Consider the following 19,962-nt stretch of genomic DNA (forward strand, 5'->3'; position numbering starts at 1 on the left):
GTTACGTATGCTATACACTTGCAAAAATTTATCTAAAATTCCGTTTCAAAATGTTTGTGAAACAAATTTAGCTTTATGCAATTATGAAACCACAAATAACCATTCTTTGATATTTAGAGCTTGCTTGTATGTAGAATTGTATTGCCTCGCCAGTACAATAACACAGTTAATGTATTGACACTTACTTTCTTTCGTGGTAGTATTATTTTAGTTGTGTTGCAGGTAGTTGAGTGTTGCGGGTTTTGTTGATCTATTCAAGATGGTTCATTAGGGGCCTACCGCTCGATGGTTGCTCGTGGGAATATGGGTAGACATGCTTCTGAAGAACTATATCTATTTGGTCGGTTGGCCGTAGGTAAGTAACTTAGCTAAATAAGTTTTTAGTTGGTCCTAAGTTATACATTATGCCTTTATGTTTTGATATACTAGCTGGGATGAAATTGAGAGGCTAGCAACATTCCCGTGACTAGCTACTCATGAGTATAAATTATGAGCAATTGAGATATTGTAGAGCTCTAGCAAATTGAGTCAAGTATTCTAGGATCTGTAACACATCTAGTTGCCACCTTCACGTTGTTTGACGGGCGCGTCTCAGGCTGAAGTTGACTAGCACGCGAAGTCCCAGCAATATCTCCTTTGCTCATTATTGTGCATTGTGGATTTTATATCGAATGGTGTCGATTTGTGATTAGGAGCACATTAACGTATGAGTATCCAATTGTGTGTGTATGAATCCCACTGATCCAAAATTATGTGGTGGTCACAGATGACATTGAACAGTATAATTTTCGGGTGCTCTACAACAGACCATCAATTAGTATCCTAAAATGTAATACACCCATGCACGGGATGCAAGCATGGTTTTAATTGAATGGTTTATTTGCCACTATGTATATTGGATGAATTGAGAAGAGATACAAAGAAAACTAAAACAATGCTGAACAGAGAAAAATATTATTACATAAGGAGACATCCATAGTTAAGAAACATAACAAACCTTTACAACATTGAGATGTTTTGTTGCTATAACTCTCCCCAAATAATAAGCAATTATGTATCAATACTGCTGCTAGCATCAGATATGCTTTTTGGCACATAAGATCTCTTCATGGTTTGAAGTCGTTCTTCTACATCTATCATTTCTGCCCTTGTTTCCACTTCGAACTTCAGACATTCCACAACTAGGATGGCAAGATTGTGGAATACTTCCGTGTCGCCCTCCAATAAAAATTCTCTGTCAAAAAGATCGATAGCGCCCTTATGATCTTCTGTATATGCATCCAGAAACCTCTTAACCAGTCTAGTATCTTCGCTAGAACTTGCCTTTTGCCTCGTAAGAAGTTCTAAGAGCACCACTCCAAAACTATATACATCGCTCTTCTTCGTCAACAAGCCTGATTGAAGATATACTGGATCCATATAACACATATCTCCAATCACACATTTAGTATGGGTTTTATCTATAGCAATCAACCTTGATATTCCAAAGTCAGAGATTTTTGGATCAAAGTTGTCGTCCAAAAGTATATTGCCAGGTTTGATATCACCATGCAAAATAGTTGTAGAGGTTTTTGAATGCATATAAGCTAATCCTTCTGCTGCTCCTGCTGCAATATTCAAACGTTTCTGTAAGGGGAGACACTCCTTTGTACTGCCATGTAGTATGTTGTGGAGGCTTCCCCGTGGAACAAACTCGTAGACCAGCATTGGAATGTCAACCTCTAGACAACAACCTACGAGTTTTATGATGTTCTTATGGATGACTTTTGACTGGATAATAATTTCATTTGTGAACTGCTTCTCTTGCAACTTGTCTACATTAATGGATTTCTTAATTGCAACAAGTTTATTATCAAGAAGCCCTTTGTAAACCTCCCCAAATCCACCTTTTCCTATCACATTACATGACTGTATTATTGGCTTAAGTTCTTCTTTTTTGAACATCTTAATGTTGTCAACCTTTTCTAGTATGGGGCCACCATTCTTAACGAAAAACTCTTTTGTCTTTCTCCTCTCCTCAAACAGAAGCTTAAACAGTAGTACCGTAACTACGATGAATGTGACACCAATTATTCCTGCAGGGACAAATTGACAATTAATAAAAAGTATACTGCATTTACGATTTGCTTATCATTCGCAATGTAAGAGAAAATTATATTGATGAAAGTTTAAATTTTAAAAACATCACACCAAAGGTGAAAGAAAATTCCAAGCGAAACTTATTGGGACAAATATATATTGCACTTGCTACCTTTCGGCGCAAATAACTAAATAAATGATTTGTAAGTTCTATGTTATTAAACAAAAATACAAAATCACATTATCTAGATGGAAGAAAAGGATGTTGACAGAATTTACAATATACCCACATCAAGATCATATATGAATAAGTACACAAACAGTTTTAAGTGGAGTTACTTCCAAAGATAATGCAACTGCTCCTACTGATAACCTCAAATTAGCAAGTGAACTGACCTTAGCTCAGCTAGTTAGATTCTTTTGGTGGAACCCGCCTACCTATGTTTCAGTCATAGACTTTGGCACCAGTATTCGTATTTATGGTTAATTATTTACTAATTATTTTTTCAGTGGTATATATGCTGTCAACGATAAATCATCTTATTTCATCAACCTTGAAACATAGAAGCCAGTCTCTTGAACGTACTTACAGTAGTAGTGTGTGTCTACATTCATAAGTGTTAAGGATATGCATCAAGGTACTCGTTGACAAGCTACTATAAGCACTACTGCTGTAAGCATTAAGTGTCTTGTCTCTTGAACATGCATTAAGTGTGTGCCTCCACTCACCACACCTCTTGAAGCTCCCAAATTGAACTATGGATAGGATATTAAGGAGCTAGCTGAACTGATATATATGTTGCAATCAATACAAATACAAAAGGACATGCATTTTTCTTATGGTACTTCTTGGAGGCATGATATGAGACCCTTCGACCAACCCCGCCGAAACCATCCACCCAACGAGGAATCGAGCCAAAGGCGTCGGCTTCGACCAAGGCAAAGATACATGGCGAAGGCCATGTGGCGAAGCGTGCGGGCGAAGACTAAAAGCCTGGCTCCGAGCCTCGCGGTGTAGAGGATCATATGGGCAAAAGGCGAACGGCGAAGGCCATGTGGCGAGGCACAAGGGCTTCGCCCGAGCTAGAGCATATATAAAGGAGAGCTGCAGGGCCGACAGGCCCATGGGGACCCCGTTCGCCATGGGGTAAACCGACCTAGGTGGCCCATTGGAGCCCGTAAATGTAAAAGACACTGTGCAACCATGGTAATGTCCCTATAATAAGGGTATCCATGTAAATTCCCGTTACAACCTAAACCCTAGAAGGTGTAAGCCTGTACTAAGGCTATAAATAGCCCCCTAGGACCATGTAATAGGGGGATCCCAAAAAAATTCCATTAATCAATACACTACTTTACTGTTGCAAACATCCGAGTTCCACGTTCTTCGACGTGACGCAGTTGTCATTCGACAACAGTACCCAATAAGCATATATTTGGAAATAATTGGGGATACATAGTACTACATAAGTGATTTTCATGGACGAGCCCCAGGAAGCTCCATGCGGACCGTAATGGCATCCGCATGCAAAACTCAATTTCCTAGGGTGGGTCAAGGGTAGTTACGGAAACTCATTTTCGCATGCTTGTATCTTAAGAGATCGGCATGCTAAAATGAGTTTTCACAGTCGGATGTAAATTCTCTACCGTGGTGTGCGTCTACAAAAATCCCCCCCTCTCTCTACTCTTTTCTCTCCGCCTCCTCTCTCTCCCTATTCATTTTTCTCCCCTCCTCTCTCTCTCTCCAAAGTCTCTACCGCAGCGGCGGCGGCCTAGGACCGCCCGGATCCTGCCGGCGCGACGTTGGGAGGGGTAGATCTAGCGTCCCCTCCCCATCCCACATGGATCTAGCCGCCTCTCTGCCCACACGTGCGCGGATCCATCAGCGGCGGTGACAAGAGGTGCGGATCCAGTGACCTCACTCCTTCCCACGCGGATCCTGCCTCCTTTTCGCCCCCACTAGCGCAAATCGGCCGTAGTCAATAGGAAGGACGGATCTAGCAGCCCCTCCCCCTCTTGTGCGGATGCCGCGACTTCTCCACCCCCTCTCGTGCACGGATCCGCCGACGGGACAGGCAGATCCGGTGACTTCGAGCGACATTGACGACGAGGCAACAGTGGGTTCGAGCGACGACGGCATGACAGGAGAGGCGGATCTAGAGACTTCGAGCGATGATGAAGACGATGGCGACTCTGAGCGACAACCATGGTAGCGGATCCCAACGCCAAGACCATGTCGGCTTTGGCACGATGATGACGGCAGCGGATCTAGACGTGGCGGTGGTGGAAGATTGTTGAATTTTCGGATTTTTGGATCTAGAGTTTCTGGAATTTTAATTTTTTTCGTGAAATTTTTTGGCAGACGGACAGTTTAAGCGTCTACTTGCGAAACTTGTATTTTCGCAAGCGGTTGCGCTACCCACATGCAAAAATACAGATTTTCACAGATACCTAGGTGCAGGCTGGCCTACCACAATCTATTTTGGCCACGACGATTATGTTGTAGTGACAAAATACTAATATTTGGAACTAAAATATTACCCACCTGAAAATAACATGGTACATCATCCATTTTGGAATTCAGAGCCAATTAAAATGTTGCATTTTTGCTTACCAACTGTAGCCACCATTGCAGCGAGCGGAAACATCGGCGTGCATGTTCCAGTTTTGGCATCACCTTCCGTTCCAAATTTGCAGCGACAGTCATAGCCCCCAATCGTGTTCATGCAAATCCCGTAGCATCGGTACTGATCTCGCAGCGCAGGTTGTTCATCTCGAAGTTCACACTCATTAATGTCTACACGAATAACATGTTAAATATACAGTTAATGACATAATACAGGCTAGGTGCGGATTAATGACATAAATATCCAGTTAAGGAAGCTTAATTTGGCTCTGCAAAAACCTGCCTGCAACTTTAATTCTGGGAGTGCATGGGGTTAGCGAGGGGTAAGGGGAAAGCTAGCTATAGGGTTTGGGTTGTGCTGGTAGCCACTTTTTGTTCGAAACTCCTAGTTGGCGATTGATCGCCAGAGCTATCGGTTCCCACCCCCCTCCTCCACGTGGTTTCTTTTTTTCACCGCGTTATTTTCCTATTTTAGTAAATTTATACACATAAAGTTTATACACCTCAAGTTTACACATCTAAAGTTTATAGACCCAAAGTTTATAAATCAAAAGTTTATATATCCGATTCAAATTTGAATTTGAATTCAAATATTTTTTATATATAGTATTTCTATACATCTAAAGTTTATAGACCTAAAGTTTATAAGTCCAAAGTTTATATACCCGATTCAAATTTGAATTTGAATTATATCCGGTTCAAATTTAAATTTGAATTCAAATATTTTTTATATACAGTATTTCTATACATCTAAAGTTTATAGACCCAAAGTTTATAAGTCAAAAGTTTACATACCCGATTCAAATTTGAATTTGAATTATAAACGATTCAAATTTGAATTTGAATTCAAATATTATATATATATATATATATATATATATATATATATATATATAGTATTTCTATACATCTAAAGTTTATACACCTAAAGTTTATAGACCCAAAGTTTATAAGTCAAAAGTTTACATACACGATTCATATTTGAATTTGAATTCAAATATTAGTTTCTAGACCCAAAGTTTATAAGTCAAAAGTTTACATATCCGTTTCAAATTTAAATTTGAATTCAAATATTTTTTATATAAGTATTTCTATACATAATTTTTCCAACTTTGTTTTTTTATTTTTTAAAAATTTATAGTGTAGTAGGAAGAGAATAAGGGGAGAAGAGGAGAAGTGTGTACAGGGGGCATGGGGATCGCTCCTTCGATCGCCCATTAGCCACACCCCTTTTTGTTGGGCTTTGTGGCTTATTAGGAATGATTGGGTCTTTGAAAATACTCTTGTTAATTACCCTTTGCAAGTTGTTTATAAATCTATGTCATTTGTACAGAAATGAAGCTTCCTGCTTAAGGAGGAAGAGCAAGCTGCATTGGTAAGGAGGCATGAGGGGATCATAGAGAAGATGCAACAACTGAAGCCACAGATTTTGCCACTGATGATTTTTAAGAGCTTATGTCGAGCCTAGAAAATAAAAAAAAATGGTGTAACATTCTATTCCATCCGTTCTTAAAAGAGTAGTTTTAGCACCATAATTTGTCTCTAAAATATTGTACTTTTAAATGCTAATTCGTCTTTTTCTTCTCGTTCTATCCATTGAAGCAATACTATACTCTCTCGTCCTCGTTTTCTCCCGCCTCCTCTTTTTCTCTCCATATTAACGAAGACCATAGATGTCTTTTATTTAACCACTTGCTTAATATTTCTCTGACTAGCTCAAACTACACTATTTTAGAAATGGAGGGATTGAATATAAGGGTACACGTGTTGATTTTGTAACTGACACAAATAACCATGACTCACCACTGCTATTTTATTGGTGCTAGTTCTAATTAAAGTTGACACATATAAGAGGTTTGGATCGGGAACTAAGTTGGTTTTCTTTAAGGTGTTAAATTAAAACTGATCTCCTACAATTAAGGAGATCAGGGCATATAAGATAGCATCCCATTATTAGTACAAGTAGAAAAATATATGTTTAATATGCAACAAAGAAGTTTTGAATGTTTGGCCTCATAATAATATTTCTTCTTGGTTTAATCGCAGGAATATTTACTTTATTAAGTGCAAGAATAGAAGAAAGACTACTGCAACATTTTGGTTTAGAATATAAAATGTATCCTGTATTAATGGAGTGCTGTTTAAATCTAGCTACTTATGTTAACGTTATAATTTATTGCATTTTATACATTTAAAAGTTTTCACTCAAAAAGTTTTTAGTATTAGTTTCTGAAAAGAAAATGAATGCAGTACCTTGGCATCCATCAGGGATGTAAGGGTTGCCATCGAAACCATCCTTGCACTTGCAGAGATATCCAGAGCCATAGGTGGCGTTGACACAACGGCTGTTGTCGCTGCGGCAAGCCGTCGGCAGTGTCATCCCATCCGCCGGACAGGAATCATTCCTGATGGCGAAGTCGAGCACGAGCGGGACGCCGCGGGGAAATTTCCTTTTAAGAGCGCCATATCCGTAGAGATCCTGCAAGGAGAAGTTGTACCACGACTTCTCGACGATCATGGAGTAGCTGCAGGGGAATGTCTTCCACATGCTGTTGCTGCTCTGTCTGTACATCGAGACCCTGATGGGACCCAGCCCAGGCGCGAGCTCCGCCTCGCAGCAGCCGAGCCCCATGCACGCCCCGTTCTGCGCCGTCTCCGGCGCGTCGAACAGCGAGCTGCAGGAGGCGGAGTAGTTGGTGGCGCTCGTCTGAGTCTCGCCATCGATCACGGCGATGAATCTTTGGCCGATGCCCAGAAGCACATTCTTCGTCGAGGAGAAGAGCAACGCCCCCGAAAGAGATGAACTTATGCTGGAGAAATTGACCTCGTGGTAGCTCTCGTTCATGCTGCAGTCGGAGCTGATTGGCATGGTCACCCGCACCTCGCCTCGCGCAATGTCGATGTCGAGGAGTTCGTCTGACGTTCCGTCCATGTTCGGCCTGATGCCCTCCAGGTTTTTCTGGCCCTCGAAGTAGTGGCCGTTCGCCTGCAGCACGAGCGGTGCATAGAACATGGCGGGAGGCGTGGTGCCGAACGGGTAGGGGATGCTGATGTTGCCGCACTTGTCGGGGCATCCGGGCAGCGTGATCGGACGCTCTGCCGCCGCTGCCACTGTCTTCACCGGTGACATGGCCTGCATGACCATCAGGACGGTAACCACGCGGAGGTGGAGATGGAGCAGCATTGGAAACATCCTCACGCTAGTGTTTGTTGGTAATGAAATGGCTACGCTTATTGCTTGGCCTTCCATGTATGTGATCGTTTATAAATACACGGCGTACTAAGTGGGACCCATACCACACAGTAAACACAAAAATATGCACCTAACGAGCTCTCTGCCGAGAGGAGATGACCATGAATTTCTCTCCCGTCTGCTCCTTCCAGTTGGCCCCGGTTCTGTTCTGTATGTGCGGTAAGAGCAAGTTTAACAGCAGAGGCTGCAGAGCCCCACTACTTGTCAAGTAAACATATATAGTGCGTTAGTTATAAGGTTAGCTACATTTTTTTTCCTACTTTATTTCTCTTACTATGAATTTAATGCATATTTCGTAGAGCTGAGTTTTGCATGAGAGCTAACACTCCCTAATTATATTTATCACTCTCTTCCACATAAGTCTATAGTTTGCTCAGATATCACTATCATCCTTCTCTAATGCATCTGTGCTCATTTCGTAATTATTTTTATTCATGAATAATATTGTAGAGTTTTTGTTTGCACGATGTCGTGCGATTTCAATGGAACATAGTACACATGGAGAGATATTACTCACTCCTGGAGAACTGATCTTTGTTGAGTCGGCCAAAAACCACAATAGCCTCGGTTCTAAAAATTACCGGGACTAAAAATGTTTTTTAAATCCTGGTGTAAAATTCCAAGGGGACTAAGATCCGTTCGTCCCCTGACAGGACCTGTCAAGGGGCCAGGGATTTTTAGTCCCAGATTATAACACCAACCGGGACTGAAGATCTCCACTTTAGTCCCGGTTATTAACACCAACCGAGACTAAAGGTTATTTAGATCTTTAGTCCCGGTTGGTGTTACAAACCGGGACTAAAGATCCCTACCTTTTTATATGTCACATCCCGATTTTCGTTTTAGGATTTATAAATTATTTCTAGAATTTATATTAAATGTTCATTAATTTACAAGTGAAACTAAATATGGGAAATAAAATATCCTATATATAAGGTATGGCTAGATTTAATTCTTATTAAATTCTCCATGATTAATTATACTCTTCGGTAGGGATGGCAATTTCCCCGCAGGGCCGGGTCCCCGGCGGGGACCCGCCCCTATGGGGGCGCGGGGGGGGGGGGGTGATTTTCGACCGCGGGAGCGTCGGGGATGGGGCCCCGCATTTGGGTGGGGAGGGAACGGGGGACACATTTCACCCGCGGGGCCCTGGGGGTGTATATAAACCCTCAAATAATAGCCCATGGAAGGCCCAAAAAGCCCAACCCACCAAAAAATCTGAGAAACCCTAGCCTCTGCCTTATCTCTCAGTCTCTCCCTATATCCCCTCCCCTCCCGTGAGTGAGACAAACAGGCGGTGGCCACCCTCTCCCCTCCCCTCCTCTCCAATCTCCCCTCCGGCGTCCGGCGGTGACCTCACGAGTTCCGTCCCCTCCATGGCTCCACCTCTCCCTTCGGAGTCAGCAAGGGGCGGCGGCGGTGCACAGGGTGCGGTGGTCGGCGAGACAAGCAAGGGTGCGGTGAGGTTGCGGCGGCCGGCGAGGTCGTGGCGAGGGGACAGGCGCGGCGGTGGCCGGCGATTCATGGCCAGCTTCACCTACGCAAAGGTATTCACAGAGAGTGAGAGGTATTGCTCCATCTCTAATTGTGCCTTGTGATTTGTGAATGAAACTGTGCCCATGACTGCTGCCTCTATATTGTGATTTGTGAATGATTGTGTTGTATTTTTTGCGCTGATTGGATGGAGATGCTACCCAATTCCGGTCCCCGGTCGGGTTGCAAGGACCCGAGGGGTCGACCGGGGACCGGCAGCGGGTTTTGTTTTTAACCCGCATTAGTGGTCGGGGCCAGGGGTGGGGGTTGAAGTAGTGGGTCAGGTGTGGGGGCGTTCCAGCCCAACCCGGCCCCGCACCGCCCCCGTTGCCATCCCTACTCTCTAGAATTTTCTCGGATTTTTCAGAGCTGAATTAATAATTTAATAAGACTAAGAACATTTTAGTAATTATTTAGTCAATAAATTAATTATTAAATGATCTATTGATAATTTAGTTAAATACTTTGCTTGTTTATTTACTTCCTGAATGTTTCTTGGAATTATTTGAGCCATAAGTATTTTTAATAAACGAAATAGCATTTCGTGAATTATTTTAATTAAAAAGGTTTTAAAAACCCTCTCCTAAGCTGTTGGGCCGATTGTCGTCCCAACTCTTCCCTCTCGCGTGCGCGCTGTGCAGCCCAGCAGGGCCAGCCGTGCTGCCCCCTCTCTCTCCCCTTCTCGCCGACATGTGGGCCCCACATGTCGGGCCTTTCTTCAACCTCCAGCCACCCGGCCGAGCCCGACTGCCGTCGCCTCCACGCCGAATCCGCCGCCACCGGTAGCCCCACGACTCCGATTGGATGAAGGGAAATCATCCCCTTATGCTCCTCTATCTCCTCCCCCAAGAATCGGAGTCCAATTCCGCGTGGTTTATCCAAATCAATCTCGGGTTCGAGTTTATCTCTCCAACTAAACCCTAGTTGATTATGGTGCCGAATCCTCTTGTTGTGAGATCAATCTCTCTCTCCCGTGCCTATATAAAGCATCCCCAAGCCGTCCTCTATATTTCTCCTCAAGTCCCGTCCGCCGCAAACGCCCGTAGCGCCCTGGCCGCCTCTGCCCTAGCGTCGCCGCCGCCACCGTCGTTCCAGCCACGCCGCGCCGCGCCACTGCTATAGTCGCCGCCTCCGTTCGCCGTCGCCATTACCGGGATCACGAGGAAGAGATGAGCCTCGTCTGCCCCTTTGCCACCGCCGCAACCCGCCAGAGTGCCGCCGCCGCTGTCAACCCGAGCCAGGCCGCTGTTTTAACCTCGCTATTGTCGCCGTCCATCGTCGGGCCGTGCACCAGTGAGTTCCCCACGTTGCGCTCATCGTGATGGTGCCCTCGGATAGCACCGCTGTTCCCTAGATCGCCAACGACCATAGGGTCCAGAGCCGCCCCACCAGTGATAATGTCATTGCTGATGTCAGCATCCTGCCAGCCACCGCCACGTGGTAGATCGGATCAATCTCGGCCATCCGATCCGGTCAATATTAGGTCTAATAGATCCTGGCCATCGGTTCCGTGGACCACCTCTGTGAACCCGTTTTATGGTGGACCGATCCTTGATGACGCAATAATTCTCTTTTCCTTTTAAAATTAATTCTTTATTGTGTCATAATTCTAATATAATTCCTGTTAATGGTTAAAAGTTGTTTAACCTTAGAAAATTCATAATTAAATCATAACTCGGATTATGTGGTTCAAGTTGCAAAAGTTGTATAAAATAAAGATCTTTATATTAAAATTATCTATAAATTGTGTTAAAAATTTATTTAATCCTTTTAAATAGGCTTTAGTTCGATTAAATCTTGTAAAATTCATAACTAAATTATATGAAGTCAGAATGAGGCTATTCAAGTCTTATAATTCATCTTAATCATAATCAACATCTTTGTTTACTTTTTATGTGTTGTTTATGATTTTTATTAGTGTTTTTCCTCGTTTTGTGTTTTAGTTTGTTGTTTTCGTCATTTTCAAAGGTTCATGAGTGCGTCGGAAGTGTTCCATAAGATTAATTCAAGACCAATTATTGCAAGGCAAGTCACACAGATCTCAAACACCATCCTTTGAGTATACTGAATCTATATTTAAATTCTCTATTTCATTCAAATATGCATTTATTTTCGAATATCATTAGGTGGTGTGAGCCTTTTCCCCTTATTATGGCCAAAGATAATTTTATTTTCCTATGGGTTATAATTTGACTAGCTTGACCCTTATATATTGGTTCAACTAGATATTAGATGTAATTGCTCAGTTATGCTTAGAAACATTAGCACACTATTGGGATAACTAAAGCTTCCCTATTACCTAATGATGGATATTTAATGGTAGCTCACGATGATCAATCGTGATTAGTTAATTAGTTGTCAACTAAAACTTGATAATGGTGGCTTATGAGCACATGGTTTTGGATGGTTGTGCTCATGACAATTATGGACCAGTTCGCGAGCTATTGTTGTGAAACATTAACCATACCAACCACAAGCTAGCATGGGCAACGGCTTTACCTTCTGTATAGTGTGGTTCATTGTGGGGCACCAGACTGTGAAGTGGCGGAGATAAGCCCACGAGGGTCGCTGGGGAGTCCATACCTTGGTTTATAAGGGGGTGATTATGATCCAGGAACGGTGCACTGCTGTGAATTGTGTTATGTGGAGGGTATTGTCACAGCTCCTTTCCAAGGTACTGTGGTGGTATTGAGGTGCATGGCAACGTGTTGTGGGGTTGTGTCTTGTGGGCACATGTCTAGCAAACTAAAGAAGGGGAAAGGGCTCGATGAGCCAAAGCGCCACGTGGAGAAAGAAAAAGGAAAATTGTCGGAGTCGAGGATAAGACTGACAAAGATTATAATCAGTTTGACGGGCAACCTCCGTTCACGGTGACGGTTGATCCGCATCCTCCAATCAAATGAGGTCACATCTTACTCACGCTTGGATCATAGCGAATGAACATTCATTAGGAGAAAGTTCGTGAGGTCAACCATCATGCTGTAAATTATTTTTAATGTAATGAAGGTCCATCTGTTTCAATTAATTTATATTTGACCTAGGTTGTTGTACGGACGATGTAAATTACACTCACCTCGCCTGTGAAGTTGTGAACTTAGGAGTTCTTGCATCAAATTAGACCTAACTATCAAGTTGTTATACCATGAACATTTACTCGCATACAAAATTATACAATGCTTCCAAGACAGAGGGAGTACTCACTACATGGGAAACAATTATACGATGCTTCCAAGCCCTTTACTACTGGTTGTAGCGACCGAGACGAGCGATATCGATTTTTACTACCAGTACTAAAGATACATATATAGCAAGTGAAAAAAATGTGGGATTTAAAGTCAAGATATCTCATCTTGGCTCTTACGTGCGTAACCATCCACCTATTACACATATCTAATTTAAATAGAGATGTTTTTTTTAAAGTAACCCTGGAGATATCTTTAGTATCGGTCGGTAACACCAACCTGGACTAAAGTTCTTCTATCTTAGTCTCATCGGGACTAAAGATGTTTCTAGATATTTGGACGACTTTTAGAGCTGGTACTAAGCATCTTTAGTATCAGTTTTTATAATATCCAAGTTATTTGTGATTTTAGGTATCAGGTGGAAAGATCAGCTATCTAGTAGTGACTTGATCCACGTGTGGATGACCTGGATAAAAAATAAAACTTCAATGGTGTTATATACGGGAACCGCTGTCAAAGTACTAGTGTACTAGGCATTTGTCTTTCCATATGAAACTAGGGACTTGCTGTCTTTGACGTTCATGCATAATTTTTCATTTTTCCAGATTTCTAGGAAGCTTCTTTTAAAAATTTATTATTGCAGCCATCAGCTAACGTAACGTGGAGGAACATTGTTATTAACTTATTATTTATATTTATATAAAATGGAAAAAAATGCCAGGAATCTTTGGACCTGTCGTGAACTGAGGGCCGGCCAGGCGCCGGCCCGATAAATGCGTTGGGCAGCCTGGTTTCATAGATTATCTTTCTCCAATTATATATTTTGCTAACTACCTTAATTACAGCACTAACAGTTGACTCTCCGAATGGTTTTTCTGTTATCAGCTTGTTTTTGTTGCTATGTTTAATCTATCAATTTTACGGGCTTACCGGCAGTCGCATGTTATAAGTTGTAATAATATATGTGGCTGGCATTTTTATTTTGTCCATGCATAGACCAGATATATTTCTCTTTAGGTAAACATCTATATTACTCCATAGAACGTGTAGCGCGTAGTAGAGCGCCTTGCAGAGACCCTATCCGAATAACCGATACACCGTGGCTCCCACCTCTCCCAGCGTTTCTCGCATAAGAGGGGCAGGGATACTTCATGAGCCGGTAAACATCCATTGTATTGTAAATTTAATATTCATGAGAAACTAACATAGATCAAGATGTAATATAGCATTTATTTAAATTTGATTTTTACATGTTGTAAAAAATAACAAATTTGATTTCCTGGTGCATATTTGTAGGGTGATATATTAGATCAAGATGCATAAGAAAATAACAAATTTGATTTAAAGGTGCATAAAAAATAAGATAGATCAAGATGTAATATAGCATTTATTTAAATTTCATTTTTACAAGTTGTAAATAAAAATAACTAATTTATCGTATCAACCTTTTAAAATATTTATTCATTTAGTTATTTAGTTGACGTGTAATGAAGAGTGAACGTACGCCTTAATGATAAAAGGTGTTTCCCCGCGTTAGACTGGTAATTTCATGTCTCATCTCATAGTACATTTACAGACACATCCACAACCATCGATTTTTCTTCCCGTCTCATACTTCTTCAGAAAAGCGGCGAACGCCATCGCAATCGCAGCGATTTTGGAAGTGGGTGAGTTCTATTATAATAATTTAACAATTTGGTATTTTTGATGCAATAACTTCACTAAATGTGCGTTGTTTTGGTTAATGAGTGCTAGGTGATTTTTTTTTTATGATGTCAATGTGCCATAACATAGCAATCCTATAGATATTACCTAGCTTATAGTCTATATTCTTCTGACTTCACCTTCTCAAATCTAAACCGAAATATAATATTTTCTATATAGTAACTTTTTCAGTTATTAGAATGAAAATTTGAATTCAGTATACAAATTCGTGCTAGTGTATTGGTACTTAAAATGAATCTATATATATATAAAAAAGTTCGGAACGATTAAGCTATCGCATCACTTTGTAACTTAACTTATTGTATCAAAATCACTCCTATTTTGTAAGTTGTTACCCTCATACGCTCACTGGTAATGTTTTTATCTTAAATTAAATTACACTCACTTGTCAAGTTCTTACATTAGGAGTTCTTGCATCAAATTAGATCCAACTGTCAAATTGTTATACCATGAATTCAATTTAATCTCGTACAAAATTAACAACGCTTTCGAGACGGAGGGAGTACTTGATCAACGTATGGATGACCTGCATAAAAAATACAATTCCAATGGAGTTATATATCGAAACAGCTGTCAAAGTACCAGTGTATGTGTACCATACGAAACTAAGACTAGTTGTCGTTGACGTTCATGCATAATTTTTCCTTTTCCAGATTTCTAGGAATATTATTTTAGAAATTTATTATTGCAGCCATCCACTAACATTACGTGGAGGAACATTGTTATTATTTATTTATATATAATGGAAAAAAAAGCACAGTGCTACTATGAAAATGATTTTTCCGTACGGTCGAAAAGGGTTTCCGTGTGCGGATCTTCGACCTGCGGTGGCTTATGTCACCCGCACGGAAAAAACCCCCCTAAAAAAAATCCAAACCATAACCCTAGCAAACGCTCGTCGCCGTCCTCCTCGTGGTCATGCTCTGCCGTCGCGGTCGTCGTCGTCGTCGTCATGCTTCGCCGTCGTTGGCATCGGCGTCGCCGCCTTCCGCCGTGACCGCCCGCAACGGCCGGCTCCCGAGCCCGCCGCCGCTCCCGAGCCCACCATCGCTCCCGGCCGCATCGATGTCGTCCACTGCCGGATCTGAGCGGGAGAGGGGCGCTGCCTCTAGATCCGGTCGGGCGAGGGGCGCCACCGCCGAGGAGCACGCGTGAGGCCACGCTGCCATCGCCCGCCGGTGCCGCCGCTCCCAGCCGCCACACGCACGCAAGGCTGCGCTACCACCGCCGTCGCCGCCGTCGTCCGTCGCCGGCCACCCCGCGCCCGTCGCCCAAGGAACCTGCGCACATGCCACTCGTGAGACGATAGACGAGAGAGAAGAAAGGGAAATATGAGGATAAGGATGGGTAAGTGTTGAGGATAAGATAAAAATTTTTTGAAGTGTTTGAGAGGGAAAAATGCCTGAGGGAGAGTATTTTCGCGTGTGGTGCTCTTAAGATGTCCGTATGCGAAAATCTATTTCTTTGTGATGATCCTTAAGAGCCCACACGCAAAAATAGGTTTAATTTTGGTGTGCGGACCTTTAAAAGGCCCGTACGCAAAAATCGATTTTTGCGTGCGGTCTTCTTAAGGGTTCGCATGTAAAAATGGAAGGATGATTTTTTCAGAGGCGGTGGGTTATGGATCATCTATAATCTAACGAGGGGCTTGCAGGAAAATTGTTTTTTTAGTAGTGCAGGAACCTTTGGACTTGTCGTGCACTGAGGGCTGGGCAGGCGCCGGGCCGATAATTGCGTTGGGCAGCCTGGTTGTACAGATAATTAAATATATATTTTTTAAAAAACTAATTACACAGTTAGTAAGGAAATCGCGAGACGAATCTTTTGAGTCTAATTAGTCCATGATTAGCCATAAGTACTACAGTAACCCACATGTACTAATGACGGATTAATTAGGCTCAAAAGATTCGTCTCGCGGTTTCCAGGTGAGTTATGAAATTAGTTTTTTTATTCGTGTCCGAAAACCCTTTCCGACATCCGGTCAAACGTTCGATGTGACACCCAAAAATTTTCTTTTCGCGAACTAAACAGGCCCTTAATTACTGCACTAACAGTTGACTCTCCGAAACACTGTTCTCAGCTAGTTTTTGCTGCTATGTTTAATCTATCAATGTTACGATCTTAGCGGCAGTCGCATGTTATATATTTGTAATAATATATGTGGGCTGGCATTTTTATTTTCTCCATGCGTAGACCACATATTTTAAATCTGTCAGATGGGGAAATAGCTAGGATGGCAGCGCCATCGCCAACTTGGCCTGAATGCTAGAGGAGAACTGCCGCGAGGCGGTCCACGAACGGGAGCACAATCTGATCGTCTGTGCTGGCATCGTTACTCCTAGTTTCCATGATCATCGTCGCCTCCCAAATCAGGGCCATCCAAGCCGTCTAGTACCGGCCACTGGACTCCGTCGAGGCCCAACGTCCTAACTACTAACAACGACACTGGACATGATGACTGGCTAGTCCTGAGTTTTGAAGAGCCCAGTACAAAACTAAATACTATATAGGTGCTACGGATAGGGAAGATTAGGGATTCTAGTCGAGAGGAAGCAGAGTAATTGGGAAGAACAGAGGAGACGTGTGACACAGGCCACTCGGGTCCAGCGGTGCGGACATTCAACCGCCTTGCGCGTGTGGAGCATTGCCCTCTGCTTCACAGGATTCGTGTTTGTCTGATGGTGAACAGTAGCCCTAACATCCCCCGCGTATTCAGAAACGGTTTGCCCCCAAGCCAAAGCTTTAGGGAAACAATCTCGAAGTACAACAGCATCCTCCCAAGTTGCTTCCGACGATGTTTGCCCTGCCCACCGGACCTTGATTTGCCCTAGTGTACTCGCACCTTACTTGGACGCCCGATGAGCAATCACTTGAACAGGCACCGGGGGGGGGGGGGGGGGGGGGGGGGGGGGTTCTTGATCAGCTTCTGGTGGTTCGTGCACCGCCTCTTCAACACCTAGCGATGATGCCTTGCGAAGCTGAGAGACATGCACCACCAGATGAATCGCACAACTTACTTGCAAATCGAGGTGTTAATGTGACACGCTGATTTTTATTTCAGGGATTTATAAATTATTTTTTACCTACTATAAAAGTTCAAGGTGTTTTTGCCGGTAATTTTCGTACGTACCTATTATAAAAGTTAAAGGTGTTTTTGCCGGTAATTTTCGTACGTCGCCCCCCCCCCCCCCCCCCCCCCCCAAAGGCATGTTTCTTTGTCCGACTCCCTCCAGATCGCTACGGCCAATTTTTTAGATCGCATCCGTAGCGATTTTTTCTGTCCGACTGATCGCTCCCAATATTTTTTTTCTTCAGAAACACCATGTTAAACACGAAAGAGATGCGGATTCGATTTGGACTAAAAGGGGTAAAATCAACTCTATAAATACAAGAAGGATTCCACAAGATTGCTACAACAACCAATCGAGAAGACACGAAGCAATGGTGAGAGACCTAACCTGATTTCAGGGGACGGCTTTTACTTGCGGTATCGAGCTCCAAACGGCAGTGCACGGCTACGGCGAGCGGCGGAAGCTCGATGACATCTCCCCACGGATGGTCACAGACGGCGGCCTAGCGCACCATTGTCGCGTGAAGGACGGGAAGCGGCATGGCTTGGCGCCGTTCTCCGCAACGCCCCCCAGCCGGTGGAGAGCTGGAGCCGCACAACAGATTCCCCGCCATGCGTGTGCCACCTCGCCGGACCGCCGGTGGCATCGCCGCTGCTCGCTTGCTGCCGGGAAGAGGCACGGCTTGGAGCCGTTCTCCGCAACGCACCCCAACCGGCGAAGAGCTGGAGCCGCACGACGGATTCCCCACCGGGCGCGCACCACCTCGCCGGACCGCCGTCGCCACCGTCGCCGCTGCTTGCTTGCCGCCGGAGAAAAGCGGATCAGTGAGAATAGAAGAGAACGGGATTAGGGTTCCGTACCTCAGCAAATGGCACAAGGCTGGAGCTGCGCGACGGATTCCCTGCCCCGCGGACGCCACCTCGCCGGAACGCCGTCATCGCCACCATCGCCATTTCCTCTCTCTCGCTCGCTCATCGTCGGGGAGAAAGGGGATCGAGAGGGGATCGAGAAAAATCTGGGCTAGGGTTTCCCCTCTCATTAGACGGTAATTTCAGTGGAGCGGCTGCGATCTCGGACGTCCATTGGATCGGACGGCCATCCTCTTTCCCGCATCGGGCCGCCTTCGTCTTTGGGCCACAGAAATTAACGGCCCGTGTTGCAATCGCATCTTCATAAGAACGGCGAAAAAAATAGACGCATGGAAAAAAAACGGATGGAAAAAAAAAAGAAATGCGGAAAAAATAAAGCAAACAGTTCCTAAAAGAAACGGACAGATACCAATTCCGCATGACTTTTTTTTATTTTATAGTCATCGATTTTTTAATTTTTTTTACGGTCGATTTTTTTCCCAGCTTTTTTCGCCACTTTTTTTTCGTTCCGATACGAATCGGACTTTGTTCATTGTTTTTCTTTTGCGTTTTTTTACGGGGCATTTTCTTTTTTGGCATGATTCACGCCTCCTCTTTACTCAGATTAGCCTGTAGAGCATAGAACAAGTATATGCGAGTCCGAGCAATGAGCTCATCCAGAAGATTGTTAACATTATCATCGCTACGCGCCTTCGCTACGCCCCTATTCCTTTTCTTAGTTTTCTGGGGATAGCTTTTCATTTCGAAATGCATATTCTCGTAAGTAGACAAGTCGATCTCGTGAGGAGGAATTCTGCTCAGCTTTCTCTTCACTAGTCTGGTCAAGGACCTTATGGGACTGCAATCGTGCCTGCTTTTCGCCCTTTGTAAAATAACGGCATTTTTTTTCAAATAGAAAGACCCATATAGTTGAGTTATTAAAGGGCATTTTTAAACGGATGATTTTTTTTCCATATAGTTGGTTATTATATATCTTATTTTATATATAATAAGATATCTTTGTTAGGTCATCCGTGTTTGAGTCAGTTTTAAGTTTGTTCGCTTTTAGAAGTGTTTGAGACGGTTTTAAGTCCGTTCGCATTTGGAAATACAAAAGACGTCTTATAAGATAACTCTTTTAAAAAAACTCGCATGCTAACTTGGGACGCTTTTAAAAATATAAAATAAGTTGTATAATAAATCATTAAAAAAACCGCATGCTAACTTAAGATAATAGTTGGACTCCTAATTACAACTCATGATGATTTTCTAAAAAAAATATCCAAACGAATGCCCGCAATGATTTTCACCATACCTAAACTGTATAACAATAATAATAAAACTAAAATAGTGTTCACCCATTGCAACGCACAGGCATTTTTTCTAGTTAAATTAAATGTGGGAAAAAAATTCTAAATTAAAGCATGGCTGGATTTAATCTTGTTAAATTATTCATGATTAATTATGCTCTTAGGGTTTTGCTTTAATTATTCCTTTTATATATGCTCTTAGTTTTCTCTGAGCATATATATAAAAGGAATAATTATGCTTTAAACTCTGTTATGACCGTCTAACCGGAGCTAAATACGGAGCAGTACCCTCCTTAGGAAAGTTTCTTAGGAATATATAGTATCGTGGAGGAATA

General features: G+C 42.9%; 1 protein-coding gene and 1 long non-coding RNA gene across 2 annotated transcripts; both read right to left on the bottom strand.

Annotated features, from left to right (window-relative positions):
• Nucleotides 1-1,050: 1,050 nt before the first annotated feature.
• Nucleotides 1,051-7,277, bottom strand: LOC127752708 (wall-associated receptor kinase 5-like). Its single transcript, XM_052278107.1, has 3 exons — nt 6,959-7,277; nt 4,694-4,876; nt 1,051-2,075 (listed from the first exon to the last, which is right to left on the bottom strand). The coding sequence occupies exons 1-3, from the start codon at nt 7,275-7,277 to the stop codon at nt 1,051-1,053; spliced, it is 1,527 nt and encodes a 508-aa protein (XP_052134067.1).
• A 7,470-nt stretch (nt 7,278-14,747) lies between these two features.
• LOC127753420 (uncharacterized) lies at nt 14,748-18,678 on the bottom strand. The gene is made up of 2 exons (XR_008012549.1): nt 17,857-18,678; nt 14,748-14,924 (listed from the first exon to the last, which is right to left on the bottom strand). It is a non-coding gene; the product is annotated as an uncharacterized LOC127753420 (long non-coding RNA).
• Between the last annotated feature and the right edge of the window lie 1,284 nt (nt 18,679-19,962).

The sequence above is a fragment of the Oryza glaberrima genome, chromosome 10 (assembly GCF_000147395.1).
Source record: "Oryza glaberrima chromosome 10, OglaRS2, whole genome shotgun sequence".
In the NCBI taxonomy this organism is placed as follows: Eukaryota; Viridiplantae; Streptophyta; class Magnoliopsida; order Poales; family Poaceae; genus Oryza; species Oryza glaberrima.

Excerpts from the sequence above, each read along its gene's own strand:
- LOC127752708 (XM_052278107.1), bottom strand. The coding sequence starts at position 7,277 with ATGTACAGACAGAGCAGCAACAGCATGTGGAAGACATTCCCCTGCAGC. Across the intron at positions 4,877-6,958 it reads CATCCCTGATGGATGCCAAG|ACATTAATGAGTGTGAACTT; the intron begins GTACTGCATTCA and ends TTATTCGTGTAG. Across the intron at positions 2,076-4,693 it reads TGCAATGGTGGCTACAGTTG|GAATAATTGGTGTCACATTC; the intron begins GTAAGCAAAAAT and ends TTGTCCCTGCAG.